The following is a 17,292-nucleotide window of genomic DNA, read 5'->3' on the forward strand; positions in this document are numbered from 1 at the left end:
CTGAGCTGCATAATTTCATTGAGATACAGCTCAACCCAGCCATTACATAACCTCCCTCTTCCCACCCCTCTGGGTAGTATCTAGTCTTAATAAAATCAATACACATTTCAGTCATTTTCTGATTACGGTACATTCATTACCTATAACTACCCGATCTCCAAAGTGGGAGCACAATGTGTCCCTGCCCCTGTTTCTCTGACCACTTCGGACATTCTTCAGAGGCAGGCTCTCTGGCTCTCCATAACATTCAGAAGGTCTCTGATGTTAGATCTACCAATACAAAACTGGTTTGCTACTGCCAAGTAGCAATTAGGGGTGGTGAGCTTCCAGATGATGATAGCAACATGCTTCAATGTGCTAGGGGGAATTCTCGTGTTGGTATTCTGCCACTGTAGCTCCAGGATGCTCTGCCCAGATTTCTAGGAAAGTGACCTTTGTCATGCTGAAATTCTGCTGCCACTGCTGGCCATTCCAGTTCTGTATCACTGTCCTGTTCTCTTCCCCACTCTTTCTCTTCCCCCCCCCCCCCCCCAAGTGACTGCTAGTTGATTGAGCCCAGAAGTGGCTTTCCACCAAGTACAGGTGCTGCAGGTACATGGTCTGCAGATGTAATTACTCTGTTTCATGCTGCTGCTCCTCCTTGTAGCCATATCACTGTGGCATCCAAAGCCCTACAAAGTCATACAACCAAATCCATTTGCCTGTACGACTACCAATGCATCTGTAAAATTCTAGTCATATTAATGACTGTCATAATCACGGCACTTAGCAGTGTCTTCCATGCTGCCTGGCAACAGTTCAAAAATGGCAGTGGCAAAATAAATGGATGCAAGGAGAAGAACTGAGTTTTAATTCCTCACTCCCCGAACCCCAGAATTCTGGTAGGCAGGTATCCCACAATGCATCACAAGGCTAACCAAAGCATAGATCTGAGCAGTGGAGCATTGCACCATGGACTATCTGCTCAGGATGCATAGCTGTTCATTTGAGCAAGGGCAGAGCTGTGTGGATGCAATGATTAACAAGGAAAGTACCTTAACCCAGCCTAACACAGAAATGTGGACGCACTTCAGCTTGATAGAATTAAATTGCTGCTCTTAAGCCATGTCTATACCTACAGCACTGCAGCAGCGCAGCTGTAGCAAGTTTGGTGAAGATGCTCTATGCCAACCGGGGAGAGCTCGCCCATTGGCATAATAAAACCACCTCCGCAAATGGCAGAAGCTATGTTGGTAGGAGAAGCTCTTCCACCAACATAGTGCTGTGCACACAAGCGCTTATGTCGGTGTAACTTACGTGCTCATGGGGGTGGTTTTTTAATAAATTATGCCAATATAAGATCTAGTGTAGACATAACCTTAGAGTGAACAAACTAATCCAAAATAATCTCTTTTTAGACAGACCCTGAGTTAGCCCCACTCTCTTGATCTTCCATTTTAGTCTGCAAGATCTTGAAAAGTTGAAGTCCTCTTCCCTCCCCACCTTTGGGGGCTGAGTCTGCCCTACATCTCAGGAGAGAAGCCAGCCAGTGTCGGATCTAAACTACGTGGCGTAAAAAGATTTAAAATAGTGGACAGTTTTCAAGACTGGTTCAGTTTGAGCTCAACCTTGACAGGGGCCTCTTAAATAAAACTTTCCTGTACTCTGTAATTCACAGCTGTTTATTTCGGTCATTAACCTGTTAACCTACTTAACATATCACTATGGCTCTACATCAAGTCTCAACTTTTTTGCAATGGTTGACAGAAGAATTCCTTCCTCCCTACTTTCTCTCTAAGCTGTGTGGCTGTGCAGCAGGGGGAGAGGCGCCTCTCCTTTGGCCCCGGGGCTGTGGCGGACGGGAAGAGACACCCTGGGGCTGCGGTAGCACAAGAGGGCTGGGGGGAGTCGTCTCTCCCTGCTGCAGCCCCGGGGTAGCCTGCACCCCAAGCCCCTCATCCCCAGCCAGAGCCCGCACCCCACCCTTCTGCCCCATCGCTGAGCCCTCTCCCACACTCCGAACCCCTTGGCCCCACCCCCACCACACACCACTTCTGTATTGGTGCACATAAAATTAATTCTGCACATGGATGTAAAAAAATTAAGGGAACATTGCTTCCTCCCCTTATTTTGCTTTGGTCAGCACCTTCTGCAGAGAACAACCCCATACTGTAACTTACAGCAGAACTCGTGTATTTGCACTGTAATACATCAGTATGGGGACAAAACGGATAACCTCACTGCTGATAGAGCTTTGTCTTTGTATACTGCTGCTCTTTTCTTGTTTCTACCAGTTTCAGTCCCAGCAAATGTTTGCTGAACAGGTTTTGAAAACTGTGCATCACTGTGATTAGAGTATGTACTTCAAATCATTTTTCCTCATACAGAAAACAGTTGGCTTACATCTCCATCCTCTCTTCATTTATTCTGGCTGGAGCCAGGCACACTAAATAGTGATTAAACAAAAGATTAAAATTCCATTTTTGTATGTTTGGCTGTTTGAATGCTAATCGATTCCTTTGGCGGAATGTTAAGTAAAAGCATGGTAGACAACACAAGGGGCTATTTACAGCAATCTGTCTAAATCCATTTTCAATGTATTGCTTAATATGCCTTTCTACTTTAATTCATTTTCAGTGAAAATGAAGGATGGAAACAGAGGAAGGAGATTAGTTTAAGACATAGCTACAAAAATAGTCACTTCTTAGTGGTAAACAGCTTTGTTTTTAAGGAAAGGAAAATATGCTTTAGGATAACCAGAAGTTATGGGCTTGCTGTAGGAATTACTGGGTGAAATTCTATACCTGTTACATAGGAGGTTAGACTAGATGATGATGATCCAGGCCCCTCCCCCCCCCGGCCGCACCCCACCAAAGCATCCACGGCACCCTTCCGGGCCGCGTCCCCCTGAGCCATTCCCTCCCCCCCCTCCAAGTTTTAGTCAGGGGTATATAGTAAAAGTCATGGACAAGTCACGGGCCGTGAATTCTTGTGTACTGCCCATGACCTGTCCATGACTGACTAAAAATACCCGTGACTAAAACGTAGCCTCAAACATGAGTACGGCACTAGGTACTATAGCAACTTGCCGAGCACAAACCACCTTGTGTCAGTAACCTCTCTGGCCTCCTGTTTAGGAAACTCTGGGCGTACGCAGCCCAGCAGAGAACCATGCTACTTTGCCCATTTTATTGTTTGCTGTGACTGGATACTTGTTACAGAAGCATCCCTGAAAGTCAATCTAGAAAATTATAAACATGAGATTAGATAAAATTAACAAACTAGGATCAGACTTCGACATACAACTAGGGTCCAGTAAGTTTCACACCAGCACTGCCAAAAGAGGGAGAGAGGACAGCGTGGGGCTACTTGTCATCCACCCCTCTCTCCAGTCCCCCTACTTGTTTCTTCCACCTAGCATCAATGCACAGTAAAACTATGACATTAGAGAGGATTCACACAAGCAAAAAGGGCAAATGTTAACCTGCTTTGGACACACACACCTCTTTATAAAAGCTATGGTAAATCTCAAATGCAAGGCTGATATAAAATGATCATAACAGCATATGCTACATTTTAGATCTTCTTGGTCTCAGAGATGCAGAAATTACATTACTCAATCCCAGCCAGGAGTACTCCATTACATTTCACTGAATTCAGATAAATGTTTCCAAATATTTGCTTTAATTGTGCCACTTACAAGCAACCAACATTTTCATAGGTTTTGCAGGTCACCATTAAAATATTATTTTTAAAAGTTTACTGAGAGTCCCTGGCAAGAATGACATCAACATTAGCAATATCTACTGCTAGATGTTAAGGCCTTGTCTGCACTACGGGGGTAAATCTATCTAAGTTGTACAACTCCAGCTACGTTAATAACGTAGCTGGAATCAACATAGCTTAGGTCGACTTACTGCGGAGTCTACACCACGCTGTGTCAACAGGAGATGCTCGTGGTGAAGGCTGCGGCGGAACCCCCACAGGGAAACAGACAGCTGGCCAGCCTCGGATCACGTAAGGTGCCCCTTAACACCCTGCGTGCCCCCCCTCCTTTACTCTGGGGCTGCACTGACCAGGGACAGAGACTTTGGGGGTGTTGGACTTTGGGGACTCTGGGTGATTTTTGGGTTGCTGGATTCAAGAACCAAAGGGAAAGGACACAGCCCAATTTGCTGGGATGGGTTTTGCTCATGGTTTGTGTTATGAATCCTGTTTGTGGTGTTTTTCCAATTTTATGCTGATGTCGTTTACCTCATGTTATTAAACATTTTCTGCTACCCTCAGACTCCGTGCTTGCGAGAGGGGAAGTATTGCCTCTTAGAGGTACCCAGGGGTGGTATGTAATTGTCCCAGGTCACTGGGTGGGGGCTCGAGCCGGTTAAGAACATAAGAACATAAGAAAGGCCGTACTGGGTCAGACCAAAGGTCCATCTAGCCCAGTATCTGTCTACCGACAGTGGCCAATGCCAGGTGCCCCAGAGGGAGTGAACCTAACAGGCAATGATCAAGTGATCTCTCTCCTGCCATCCATCTCCATCCTCTGACGAACAGAGGCTAGGGACACCATTCTTACCCATCCTGGCTAATAGCCATTTATGGACTTAGCCACCATGAATTTATCCAGTCCCCTTTTAAACATTGTTATAGTCCTAGCCTTCACAACCTCCTCAGGTAAGGAGTTCCACAAGTTGACTGCGCTGTGTGAAGAAGAACTTCCTTTTATTTGTTTTAAACCTGCTGCCTATTAATTTCATTTGGTGACCCCTAGTTCTTGTATTATGGGAATAAGTAAATAACTTTTCCTTATCCACTTTCTCAACATCACTCATGATGTTTTTGCATTGCGTTATTGAAACGGAACCCCTAGATACAGAACCCGGCCCTTGTTGCTGCCAACTTAGATGGGCAGAAGGGTTACAATAGTCATGGGTCAAATGAACTGAAGGGGAGTGTCACAAACTATATCTGGAAGATAAGTTTTCCAGGATTTTAATTAAATGAAATGAACAGTAACTCCTCACTTAACATTGTAGTTCTGTTCCTGAAAAATGCGACTTTAAGCGAAACGATGTTAAGCGAATCCAATTTCCCCATAAGAATTAATGTAAATGGGGGTGGGGTTAGGTTCCAGGGAAATTTTTTTCACCAGACAAAAAACTATATATTATATAGATGTACACACAGTATACGTTTTAAACAAACAATTTAATACTGTTCACAGCTATGATGATTGTGAACCTTGGTTGAGGTGGTGAAGTTAGAGGGTGGAAGAGAGAGGGATATTTCCTAGGGAATGCCTTGCTGCTAAATGATGAACTAGCACTTGGCTGAGCCCTCCAGGGTTAACACATTGTTGTTAATGTAGCCTTTCACACAATGCAGCATGAACACCAGGGAGGGGAGACAGCGTAGCAGACAGAGACAGACACACACCTTGTGTCTGGGAGAGAGAGATGCGCACTGCCCCTTTAAGTAAGCAGACCCACTCTTAAGTGCATTGTCTTTTTAAGTGGATCAGGAAGTTGAGACAGCAGCTGCTGCCCCAGGCTCTCTCTGTCTCTCTCCCTCTGTGTCCCCTCCCTGCTCTGTATGGAGAAGGGGTAAGCAGGGTGCAGGAGCAGGGGGGAGGGGGACACCCTGACATTAGCGCTCTCCCCCCCCCCCCCCCCCCCCCGCACAGCAAGCAGGAGTCTCTGGGAGCAGCTCCAAGGCAGAGGGCAGGAGTAGCACAGGGCAGTGGGAAGAGGGGCAGCTGAACTGCCCGGCAATTGATAGCCTGCTGGGCGGCTGCTGCACGGGGAACTTAGGAGAGTGGGGAGCTGATGGGGGGCTGCCGGTCCACCCTGGTTACAAGCCCCCACCAGCTAGCTGCAACGGGCTGCTCTTCCTGCAAGCAGTGGACAAAGCAGGCGGCTGCCAAAGATGTTAGAAGGGAGCATTGCACAACTTTAAACGAGCATGTTCCCTAATTGATCAGCAACGAAACAATGTTAACTGGGACGACTTTAAGTGAGGAGTAACTGTATATCTGAAAATATGTTAGCAATCTCTGCATTTGGACAGAGATCAGTGGCTGATAAAGGGATATTTATTGGTGGGAGGGAGAAAAGGCCGTTTTCTCCAATAAGCAATATTTCAAGTAATATTTCAATATTTCACCTTTGGTGGTGGGAAGATATCCAAAAAAATGGACAAGATAGGCTGCAATAATTATAGATTCATAAGGTAAATGGAAAAGTTCACCTGGTCCATCTCCCTGCTGATACAGAATTTACTCCACAGGAAGTTTTCCCTACTATTCTGTTTACTTTAATTTTAAATGTCCCAAACAATAATTCTTCTGCTTCCCCTTAACAGCCTAACCAGCACTCATTTGTCAAGGTTTTTACTTTTCTTAATTACATCCTGAGCTGTAGTTATACTGCTGTGTGCCATTCTAAATAATTCCTTTCTTTTTTTTACTGTTTGCACACTATAGGTATTTTCAGAGAATGTCTCACTTATCCGCCTCCTTGTCCACACTTAAGTCTCTTAATCTTTGCTCATAAATCGACCACAGACATTCGACTCTGTTGCTTTTCTTTGAACCCCCATCAGCTTGCTTTCCATGACATCATGAACCATGAGAGTAAAGCTAAAATTGCTAACAGCAAGAGGTGAAAAATTCAATATACTACCCTGCAAACATTTTTATTCAAGGGGATTAAATGGGGTTTAGTAGTCAGAACACATAACTAGGACCTTTCTGTCTGAGGTGGGCAAGTCTCAGCTATGCTTCGGTGTGCCCATCTGCAAAATAGGTATAATCCTGATCTTACCAGGCTGCTGTGAAGATTGATTGTATGTCATTTTGTGATCCTAGACTGAAAGGCTTGATTGTTATATTATAACACATGGAAACGAATGGGTAACTATAGATGAGACTAGTGCAGCAGAACAATTAGATATGGTTAGTGTTACAATGGCAGCTGTTAGTGAGATTAAATTGGGATTTAGTCTCATGACATCATTTTGAACTGCAAGTGACATGTCTGGGTGTCCTAAAAATGTTAGATTGGTCGATTTTCTATTTTATTAGATGGATAGACTAAGTAAGGCTTAGTTCACAGTATTAGGATGCATGTTCAGTAGTTGCAGATTGCACTACAATACTTTGGTGCCCATTCAATTATGAATATTTATTGGGGTAAAAAGAGAAGAATGAAATGCTCTGAAGAACAGAATTTTCCCAAGACAAATCAAGGCATAAAAATGATGAGTTCATAAATTTTAATTGTTTAAACAGATGAAGAGCCTCTGTTACGGGACTCCAAACAGGCTTGTTATCAGATTGTGCAAAATGCTGGGCCAAGGATTTTTTTTTTGTCCAGAATGTCTTTTGATAACTGCTCCAGTAGAATGCTGTATCTACCTGCTGTATAGAGGAAGTAACCATCAGGTTCCCTCCATTTAGCCCTATGACCTCACTTCCGTTCCTGTTTTTTTTTTTTTCATTAATTGTCCCCCGTATTTATTTGGTATCACAGACCTGTGGATCCTCCCTTTAGGCTGGGGGGAGGTCCTTTCGCAGTGGGCGAGCTTCCCCCGCCCACTTCCTGGATACCAACAGGTATAGAGGAAGTAATGAAGCTGTTAATGTTACTAATATTATGACATCCAAAGCACTAGCTCCAGCCATGCTTTTATTTTGTGATTCCTTAAGTCTCCAAAGCTGTATCTGTCTGTGAAGTGTGGAAAGAAGACCAAAGTGTTTGCTTGTGTTGGTAAATTTCTTATTGTGACATGTAACGTGGAGTAGGTTTAGGAAAAAATCCAGCAGACTCATTTATAATGGAATAATAGAATGATAGGAGGGGGTTTTGCACTTTAGGGGAAGGGGCATTACTTGAGAGAGAGCAACTCTAGGCTTATGATTTGGAAGTGCTTATGCTTAATATTCTCACTATATTTCTGCTGCAAGTATTTTAATCTAAAGGCATCTTTTTTGTGTGTCTTACTTTACAGACTAAGCTCTGTCATTTCTCTGCTTTTGAACAAAGGAAATCTATCTGCGTTCTATTGAAAAGATGCAAACAAAATGACCTCTTTTCACCCTGTTACTCTCCGTATACGCAAATATGTATATATCCCCATACATACTATCTATACTCTAAAATTTCTCCTGCATAGAAAAGTGTACCTTTTATTTTTTACTGGAATGCCTAATACTCTATTATGGAATTCACCATTCAGTACAAGAGGAATTTTGAAAAGCCAGGATTTTCTAGATACTATTTGATGTTTGTTAAACAACTGTTTCTATGATGTGATTTCTACTAGTAATGTACCCATTTATACACATTGGTGTATTATCACATCATGGAGAATGATTGGCAGACAACTTTTTCTCTAACTTTTCAGATTTTATTTAGTCCCCCAAATTCAGGCGAGAAACCTGGGGTGAGATTCACTGAGTTTCTGGCCCTGCATACCACAATTTCTATGTCTTGTACAGATATCACCCTGCCCTTTATACACCCCACCCCAGAAAAATGCCTTGATTGTTCCTGAAACTTGAAAGCTACAGTGAAAAGGCTAGATAATAGGAGTCGCGCTTCATGTGAAAACTTGCTATTAAGGGGAGTATTCCAATTTTATTCCAATATGATAGTACGGTAGAACCTCAGAGTTACGAACACCTCGAGAAAGGAGGTGGTTGTAACTCTGAACAGAATGATTTTTGAAGTGGTAAGAGAGTGGCCCATTACAGCAACTACACACCACACAACAAAAACACCAACCCAGGAACCAAACCTTGCTACAAACCCCGATGCCAACTCGATCCGCATTTCTATTCAAGGGACACCATCATAGGACCTAACCACATCAGCCACACCATCCGGGGCTCATTCACCTGCACATCTACCAAGGTGATATATGCCATCTTGTGCCAGCAATGCCCCACTGCCATGTACATTGGCCAAACCGGACAGTCGTTACACAAAAGAATAAATGGACACAAATCTGACATCAGGAATCATAACATTCAAAAACCAGTAGGAGAACACTTCAATCTCTCTAGTCATTCAATAACAGACCTCAAAGTGGCAATTCTTCAACAACAAAAACTTCAAAAACAGACTCCAACGTGAAGCTGCAGAACTGGAATTAATTTGCAAACTAGATACCATCAGATTAGGCCTGAATAAAGACTGGGAGTGGTTGGGTCATTACAAAACCTAAACTTAATTTCCCCAATACTAATTTCTCCCTACTGTTACTCACACCTTCTTGTCAACTGTCTGTAATGGGCCACTCTCTTACCACTTCAAAAGTTATTTCTCCTCCCTTGGTATCCTGCTGTTAATTGATTTATCTCGTTAGACTGACTTAACACTTGGTAAAGCAACCTACATCCTTTCATGTATTTATACCTGCTCCTGTATCTTTTACTTCATACATCTGATGAAGTGGGTTTTAGCCCACGAAAGCTTATGCCCAAATAAATTTGTTAGTCTCTAAGGTGCCACAAGGACTCCTCGTGTTTTTTGTTTTTTGTTTTTTTGCTGATACAGACTAACACGGCTACCACTGAAGTCTGAACAAAATGTTATGGTTGTTCTTTCAAAAGTTTACAACTGAACATTGACTTAATGCAGGTTTGAAACTTTATTATGCAGAGGGAAAATGCTGCTTTCCCTTTATTTTTTTTTTTAGTAGTTTACATTTAACACAGTACTTTATTTGCTTTTTAATTTTATTTATTTATTTATTTATTTATTTATTTATTTATTTATTTATTGGTCTCTGCTGCTACCTGATTGTGTTCTTTCAGTTTCAAATAAGGTGTGTGGTTCACTGGTCAGTTCGTAACTCTTGTGTTTGTAACTCTGAGGTGCTACTGTGTGCTGATTAGTAATGATTCTGAAATATGTCGCCCATTATAAAATAGGAAATAAGGCCAGTAAACTTTTAATGAGAAAATGAGTTTTTAATGGACTTTAAAGGTGTCCTTACTAACAGATATTGCACACATTAAGTATGGTCCTATACTGCAATACGTGATAACACAAACTAAAAAAACAAACCCCTGTTTGGCGATAATTATAGAACAATGTTTTGGGAAAAGCAAAATCTTCTGCTGGACATAGCTGCAAATAAAAGCTGCCATTTCTGCAAGTTCTGGTTTGGGCAAGGAAAGGGGGGATTGGCTTTTCTCTCTGATATGGATGGATAAATGTGTTTCAAAGGTGTAATGGCTCTAATCTTGTATGTATTAAAAGGGCTCGCATGTGAGGCAAAGGAAAGAAGTTTACTTTGATGATGGACAAAGGAAAAAGGACTGGCATGATAAAGAAGCTATAAGGAGGGACTTGGAGCGCATAGGTATGTAAGATCACTTATAAATGTATCTAATGTGGATCATAAAATGGTGTGGTCCCTTATTCAGCAGACTGAAGGTGGGGGAACAGCATGTTTGTATGTTCTTAACACTGCTCAACATCAGCTGCCTCTGTACAGGGAATGAAGCATTTTTGCCAGTCTCTTGAGTAGGAAGATGGTGGCAGCATATTGGCACTTTGAGGGTGGGTGCTGTTTAAAAAATTATAGATGCCTTTACAGTTCTGACAAATATTGCGGACCCATGAAAATAGAAACACTGTGTTGTAAAATCTACAAGCGCTGTCATTCTAGAGGAATCTGTTCTGTTTCCCTAGTTTGAGAGACAATTCAGAATGCTTAAATTCTAATACAAAAGGGTTACGATGGTGAAGGACACTCACAAACATGTGGAAATATAAAGTTGAGGCTGCCTTGTTCACCTTAACAAAAATTTCCCAAGGTTTCCCTTTAAAATGTCAGTGTCTGCTTTGGGATGAGTGGGGAGGCTGAGATGAGAAATGTTTATACCATGTATATGCCCTCACATCTTTAAACCAAAAGAAAACTAATGGATCCAGCTTTGGTCCTACCAGTCTCTATTCCTTTAATTCTGGCTTCAGAGTGAAGAGCTTAATGTTTCATATTTGCACACCTGAGTGGTGTGTTTCTAGCAAAATATACAGTACCCATTAAAACAAGTTTCATAGACTCTAGGACTGGAAGGGACCTCAAGGGGTCATCGAGTCCAGTCCCCTGCCCTCATGGCAGGACCAAATACTGTCTACTAGACCATCCCTGATAGACATTTATCTAACCTACTTTTAAATATCTCCAGAGATGGAGATTCCACAACCTCCCTAGGCAATTTATTCCAATGTTTAACCACCCTGACAGTTAGGAACTTTTTCCTAATGTCCAACCTAGACCTCCCTTGCTGCAGTTTAAGCCCATTGCTTCTTGCTCTATCCTTAGAGGCTAAGATGAACAAGTTTTCTCCCACCTCCTTATGACACCCTTTTAGATACCTGAAAACTGCTATCATGTCCCCTCTTGGTCTTCTTTTTTCCAAACTAAACAAACCCAATTCTTTCAGCCTTCCTTCATAGGTCATGTTCTCAAGACCTTTAATCATTCTTGTTGCTCTTCTCTGGACCCTTTCCAATTTCTCCACATCTTTCTTGAAATGCGGTGCCCAGAACTGGACACAATACTGCAGCTGAGGCCTAACCAGCGCAGAGTAGAGCGGAAGAATGACTTCTCGTGTCTTGCTGATGAAGTTAACCCAGTGCTGAGAATTTCTTAGAACTCAGAATATCAGACTATGTACAAACAGTGTTGTTGAAGGAAGAATTTTCACAGAAAAGATGACTGCTTTTGGGTCAGTCTCTGGCCACTTAGGCTGTGATTCGCCATAATGATACAGGTTTATTTTGTATCTATCCATAGGAAATGGAGAGCAGGGAAAACCTTACCCGATGACTGATGCAGAGCAAGTGGACCAAGCATACAGGGAAAATGGTTTTAATATCTTTGTGAGCGATAAAATTTCTCTTAATCGCTCCCTTCCAGATATCAGGCACCCAAAGTGAGTATACACTTGGTATTTGTGTTATTGAACGTGTAGATGCCCTAATTTGCTAGTCCCACTAGAAATTATTCTATTTCTGTGTTTCATTTTTATGTACTGTTGCAGGCTAGCCTTCGAATGTGAGGCTTCCAAAGCTGGGGGCCTGTTGACTCAGGTGTCCTCACAGCACCGTGTACACTAATTGGAGTAAAAATAAACTCGTATTCTTGTGTGTGCACCCGAGGAGCACTGCCTGAAAACCTACATGTAGCTGGAAAATAACTGCTGCATGGGCAGAAGCAACGAAGGCTTCCCCAGACTGGCATTTGCCAGTGAGCCTCAACCCTTTCAGGGAGGTGGCTACCTCCTGCCTCATAGATCACTTTTCATGCTGATTAAATTCTTGTGTACGGAAGTGGCCACAACCATAGAACAATTAAAGTGAAGTTTTTATGGTGCTCTGTCTACTGGAAATGGGATTTAAATGTCCAGCTCACTTGACAACTGCACCAGAGAGCCATCAGATGGTAATGACTTTGTCACTAATTACCTGGGCTAGTTTTGCGTAAGTGGCTAGCTGGAAGTGAGACTGTACAGTTCCATGAGCCATTAATTCCTTTTGGAAGTCTGACACAATCTAAGTTTCACAATCTTGAAACATCTAGGAGGGAAAAACCATTTTAGAGCATTCCAAAAAGATTGACTAATGTGAATAGTCTATGCAGTGAATTTTCTCAGATACTCAGGGCTTTATAATAAACTTCTCGTTCTAGGGATTATAAGCATGGCCACAAAGTAGCTCCAGTCAGAAACTACTTTTGACTCTTGAATTCAGCTAGTTAAGATGTCTTTCCTGTGGAGTGGCATCAAATTTTACTTAGTTTTTAGATAATTGCTAAGGAGAAAATCCTTCATGTTCATGCAGTCATAAAAAGCTTGAAAATTTTAGCCTTTCCTAAACAATGCCACAGAGTGCTTTTGATTATGGGGGGTATATGGTTCTTAGTCACTTTATGAACTTATCTTTTTAAATACTCAATTGCAGATTTCTTCCATGGAAAGCTTTTTCAAACTTGATGGCAGTAATTTCATCTAGAAGTCTTGCAAACAAATTAGAAGCTAGGACTTATTTTTTAAAAAATCTTTCCTTTTTCTGTCTCAACTTTGCTATCTCATTAGGAACATAACTGAGCTTCAGGTAACTTTAACTCTGCTAAACTGCATTTATTTGGATTGTTTTGGGCTTTGAGAATTTAAGCTTTAGCTGGTACCAGTTTCCCTTAACCTGAGGAATCAATGTATCGACTCATGTTCCCTAATGTTTCACTAAGTTGCAGAATTAGCAATCAGAAGTCAGCTACTTTGACTTTTGTAAAATGTCTAACTTCAGACCCTGGTCCCTAGTTAAAATTAATAAGTGAAATGTCTGGGTCACCAACAATTTAAGCTGTGACTAATGAAACCAATGCAGCTGGTTTTCTTGAGTTAAACTTCCCTTACCGTAGCAAGTTGCAATTATGTGAGTCTCAACAAGAGGATAAACGGTATTGGATATAATTGATGCTAGGATTAGCTAGAGAAATGAACAGGGTTATATATAAAGGAGACTTGAAATGAAGGCACTAATGACCGAACGTTTCTGGTGTGCATTCTCCCCTCCTTAAAAAGATGCATTTGGAAATGGAGTATTTAGTGTTTCATAGTGATGTGATGAGGGCAATTTATAATGAAGTTTGGGTAAGATGAAGTCTATAAGAGCATTTTCCAAAGAACTGAACATGTTGTAGAATACTCTGAATTAATACCACCCCATTAATTCCTGGAATAGGAGCTGAAATTGGTTTTATATTCAGGAATATGCCCCAGGCAGAAGGTTATTGATTTAAGATTCTCACCAGATACAGCTTGTGTTGGCCTGTTAAACGTAGAAGCTCTGGCAAAGAGTGCTGGATCACCTTGAGCACCTGTAAAGTATAGCTTTCTGCTTCTATAGCTCACTTCCCTTGTGTTCTGCAAAGAGTATTTGAATAAGCCATTGTGCTATATTGCATGCTAATGTAAGAGGGCTTTTAAAGCAATTGTAGAAATAATACCAGGAGAGAATAAACTTTGTTTGTAAACCTAACACTGATAGCAGTTAAATATGACACTGATTATCCCCAGCCCCTCCCCGTTTATAACCTTTCACATTAAATAGCCTTATTCTGTCTCACCTGTAACGTCCCATAGTATCTGTGCCTTCATCTGCGCTTTGCCAGCTGTTGGGGGCTGCTAGTAGTAAACAGAATAGTACTTTTGTGTTGACTCAGTTCAAGTGTAGCTGGAGAGGATCAGTAAGAGTTTTTAATGAAGCTGAGCCACTAATGTTTTCAAATAAACTATTTGTGGTCTGTGTGTCTGCATTGTCAGCAAAGGTCTTATTTAAAAAAAAAAAAAAAAAGAGGTAGCTGATATGCAGTCTTTGCTTTTCCTCCCCCCAATAACTAGCAGATTTAACAGTGGGGGAAAAAATGGGCAACAGATGTTTTCCTAATGCCATAGAATTTATTCTTGATCATAAAATTGCAATCACTGAATAAATCTTGTACAATAGTAGTTAGTGAGTTACCTTAAATGAACTGTCGCAGTAGAAGATTTGTACTAGACTCGAGCATGAGTTTCACAAGCTTTCACAGTGATCGAAGTAAATGCAAACCTTCCATACTGTGCTGTATAGTGATTGCTTGGCACTGTCAATGTTGTTAAATCATATGAAGACAATGGATTATACAACAGATAAGAATGAACCGTGAATCCCTGAATTTTTGTTACATTGCGATTGCAGAGATGCCAGCCGTCCCTAATTTTCCATAATTCACCCAGTTTGTGCTTGTAATTACAAAATTTCTAATTTAGGCTTCAATGTGTTAATTTTGCAAGCACACATTTTAGTGTGTGTATGTGTGTGTGTGTGTGTGTGTGTGTGTGTGTGTGTGACTCACCACCACTCTGGTCCAATGAACCCATCAAATAGCGCTGCGGCCGTGGTGGAGGTGCGTGGCATTCTTCTCCACTGCCCCTGTGGTAGATGATCAGACTGCATAGTAAGGATCTGACAGGAGGCAAGCCGGGTGATTTTGAATGGGTTGGAGCACTGCTGGATTCACCGCCCAAGTCACAGGCTGCGTGTTGCATGCCGACTGCCCTGTGTGGACCCTGCTAGTGCACTCTGAATACCAGCCGGGTCCACCTGGAACAGAATGCAACATGCTGCCTGTGACTTGGGTGGTGAATCCAGCACCCCAAAACCCACTAACTCTCACAGTGGCTTGCCTCCTATTCAACCCTCACTGCACAGTCTATGAGAGAGGAGAAGCTACAGGAGGAGGCAGCAGCATCAGAGGAGTAAAGAGGGAATGCAACTGGGAAGCTGTCAATAGACTTCTGCACTTTTGAGCTGTAAAGAGAACTGCTTCTAAAGGCAACCTTGGCAGGTGATTCATAGATTCATAGATTCTAGGACTGGAAGGGACCTCGAGAGGTCATCGAGTCCAGTCCCCTGCCCGCATGGCAGGACCAAATACTGTCTAGACCATCCCTGATAGACATTTATCTAACCTACTCTTAAATATCTCCAGAGATGGAGATTCCACAACCTCCCTAGGCAATTTATTCCAGTGTTTAACCACCCTGACAGTTAGGAACTTTTTCCTAATGTCCAACCTAGACCTCCCTTGCTGCAGTTTAAGCCCATTGCTTCTTGTTCTATCCTTAGAGGCTAAGGTGAACAAGTTTTCTCCCTCCTCCTTATGACACCCTTTTAGATACCTGAAAACTGCTATCATGTCCCCTCTCAGTCTTCTCTTTTCCAAACTAAACAAACCCAATTCTTTCAGTCTTCCTTCATAGGTCATGTTCTCAAGACCTTTAATCATTCTTGTTGCTCTTCTCTGGACCCTTTCCAATTTCTCCACATCTTTCTTGAAATGCGGTGCCCAGAACTGGACACAATACTCCAGCTGAGGCCTAACCAGAGCAGAGTAGAGCGGAAGAATGACTTCTCGTGTCTTGCTCACAACACACCTGTTAATACATCCCAGAATCATGTTTGCTTTTTTTGCAACAGCATCACACTGTTGATTCATATTTAGCTTGTGGTCCACTATAACCCCTAGATCCCTTTCTGCCGTACTCCTTCCTAGACAGTCTCTTCCCATTCTGTATGTGTGAAACTGATTTTTTCTTCCTAAGTGGAGCACTTTGCATTTGTCTTTGTTAAACTTCATCCTGTTTAACTCAGACCATTTCTCCAATTTGTCCAGATCATTTTGAATTATGACCCTGTCCTCCAAAGCAGTTGCAATCCCTCCCAGTTTGGTATCATCCGCAAACTTAATAAGCGTACTTTCTATGCCAATATCTAAGTCGTTGATGAAGATATTGAACAGAGCCGGTCCCAAAACAGACCCCTGCGGTACCCCACTCGTTATGCCTTTCCAGCAGGATTGGGAACCATTAATAACAACTCTCTGAGTACGGTTATCCAGCCAGTTATGCACCCACCTTATAGTAGCCCCATCTAAATTGTATTTGCCTAGTTTATCGATAAGAATATCCATGTGATGGAAAGCACTAAATGACTTCTGTATCTTAAAAATGTTCTCCATTACTCTTTAATGCCACTTTTGATCCTTGTAACATGACAGTATGGAAATAGTATTTTTAATCTGTGTTATATTAATTCATTAACTCATTGCTGGCTAGTGAACATGTAGCTTATGGATATCTATCAGGAAGCTGTTTTTAATATCTGTAGGTAGCTGCTTCACAAGTCGTTGAGAATTAATTGAAAGTTACTTGGAAGGTAACGGATATAGAAGTTATAATGTTTAATGTGTCTGTTTTCTTGGTATGTTTATAACTTGTTTTATCCCTGTCTAGCTGCAATAACAAGCTGTACCTGGAGAAGCTCCCAAACACCAGTGTGATAATCCCATTCCACAATGAAGGATGGTCATCTCTCCTCCGGACCGTGCACAGCATCCTAAATCGCTCCCCTCCTGAGCTGATAGCAGAAATTGTGCTGGTGGATGACTTTAGTGACAGAGGTACAGTGACTTCCTATGTAGCAGCTCTACCTATAGCTACATAAACTACCTGACAAAATGCACAAAAGTATAGTAAAGAAGAGCAGATTATTGTTATCTGCCAAGAGCCAGCTTTAGGATTTTGGTGTCTCCAGTAACAGTCAGTTGATGTCTCAATAAGGCCTTCAACAGAGCAAGAAGCTACATTTCCTGCAGCACTTGCATTACTTTAGGTATTGGTGACAACAGCGATTTTCACAACACTGAGATTAGTCTCGGTGGTAAATAAGGAAAGTAAGTGCTATTAATGTATTC

At 41.9% G+C, this 17,292-nt stretch overlaps 1 protein-coding gene across 2 annotated transcripts in view; it reads left to right on the top strand.

The window, feature by feature from the left end:
• Window positions 1–17,292, top strand: part of GALNT10 (polypeptide N-acetylgalactosaminyltransferase 10) — a 121,003-nt gene that overhangs the window by 46,275 nt on the left and 57,436 nt on the right. Inside the window, exons 2-4 of one of the 2 annotated variants that reach the window (XM_065409413.1) lie at window positions 10,245–10,347; window positions 11,791–11,929; window positions 16,832–16,998. In XM_065409413.1, coding sequence (XP_065265485.1) covers window positions 10,245–10,347; window positions 11,791–11,929; window positions 16,832–16,998 — 409 coding nt within the window. The remainder of the gene's footprint in view (window positions 1–10,244; window positions 10,348–11,790; window positions 11,930–16,831; window positions 16,999–17,292) is intronic. The other variant, XM_065409414.1, reaches the window with a different exon arrangement.

Source organism: Emys orbicularis, chromosome 8, assembly GCF_028017835.1.
Source record: "Emys orbicularis isolate rEmyOrb1 chromosome 8, rEmyOrb1.hap1, whole genome shotgun sequence".
Lineage (NCBI taxonomy): Eukaryota > Metazoa > Chordata > Testudines > Emydidae > Emys > Emys orbicularis.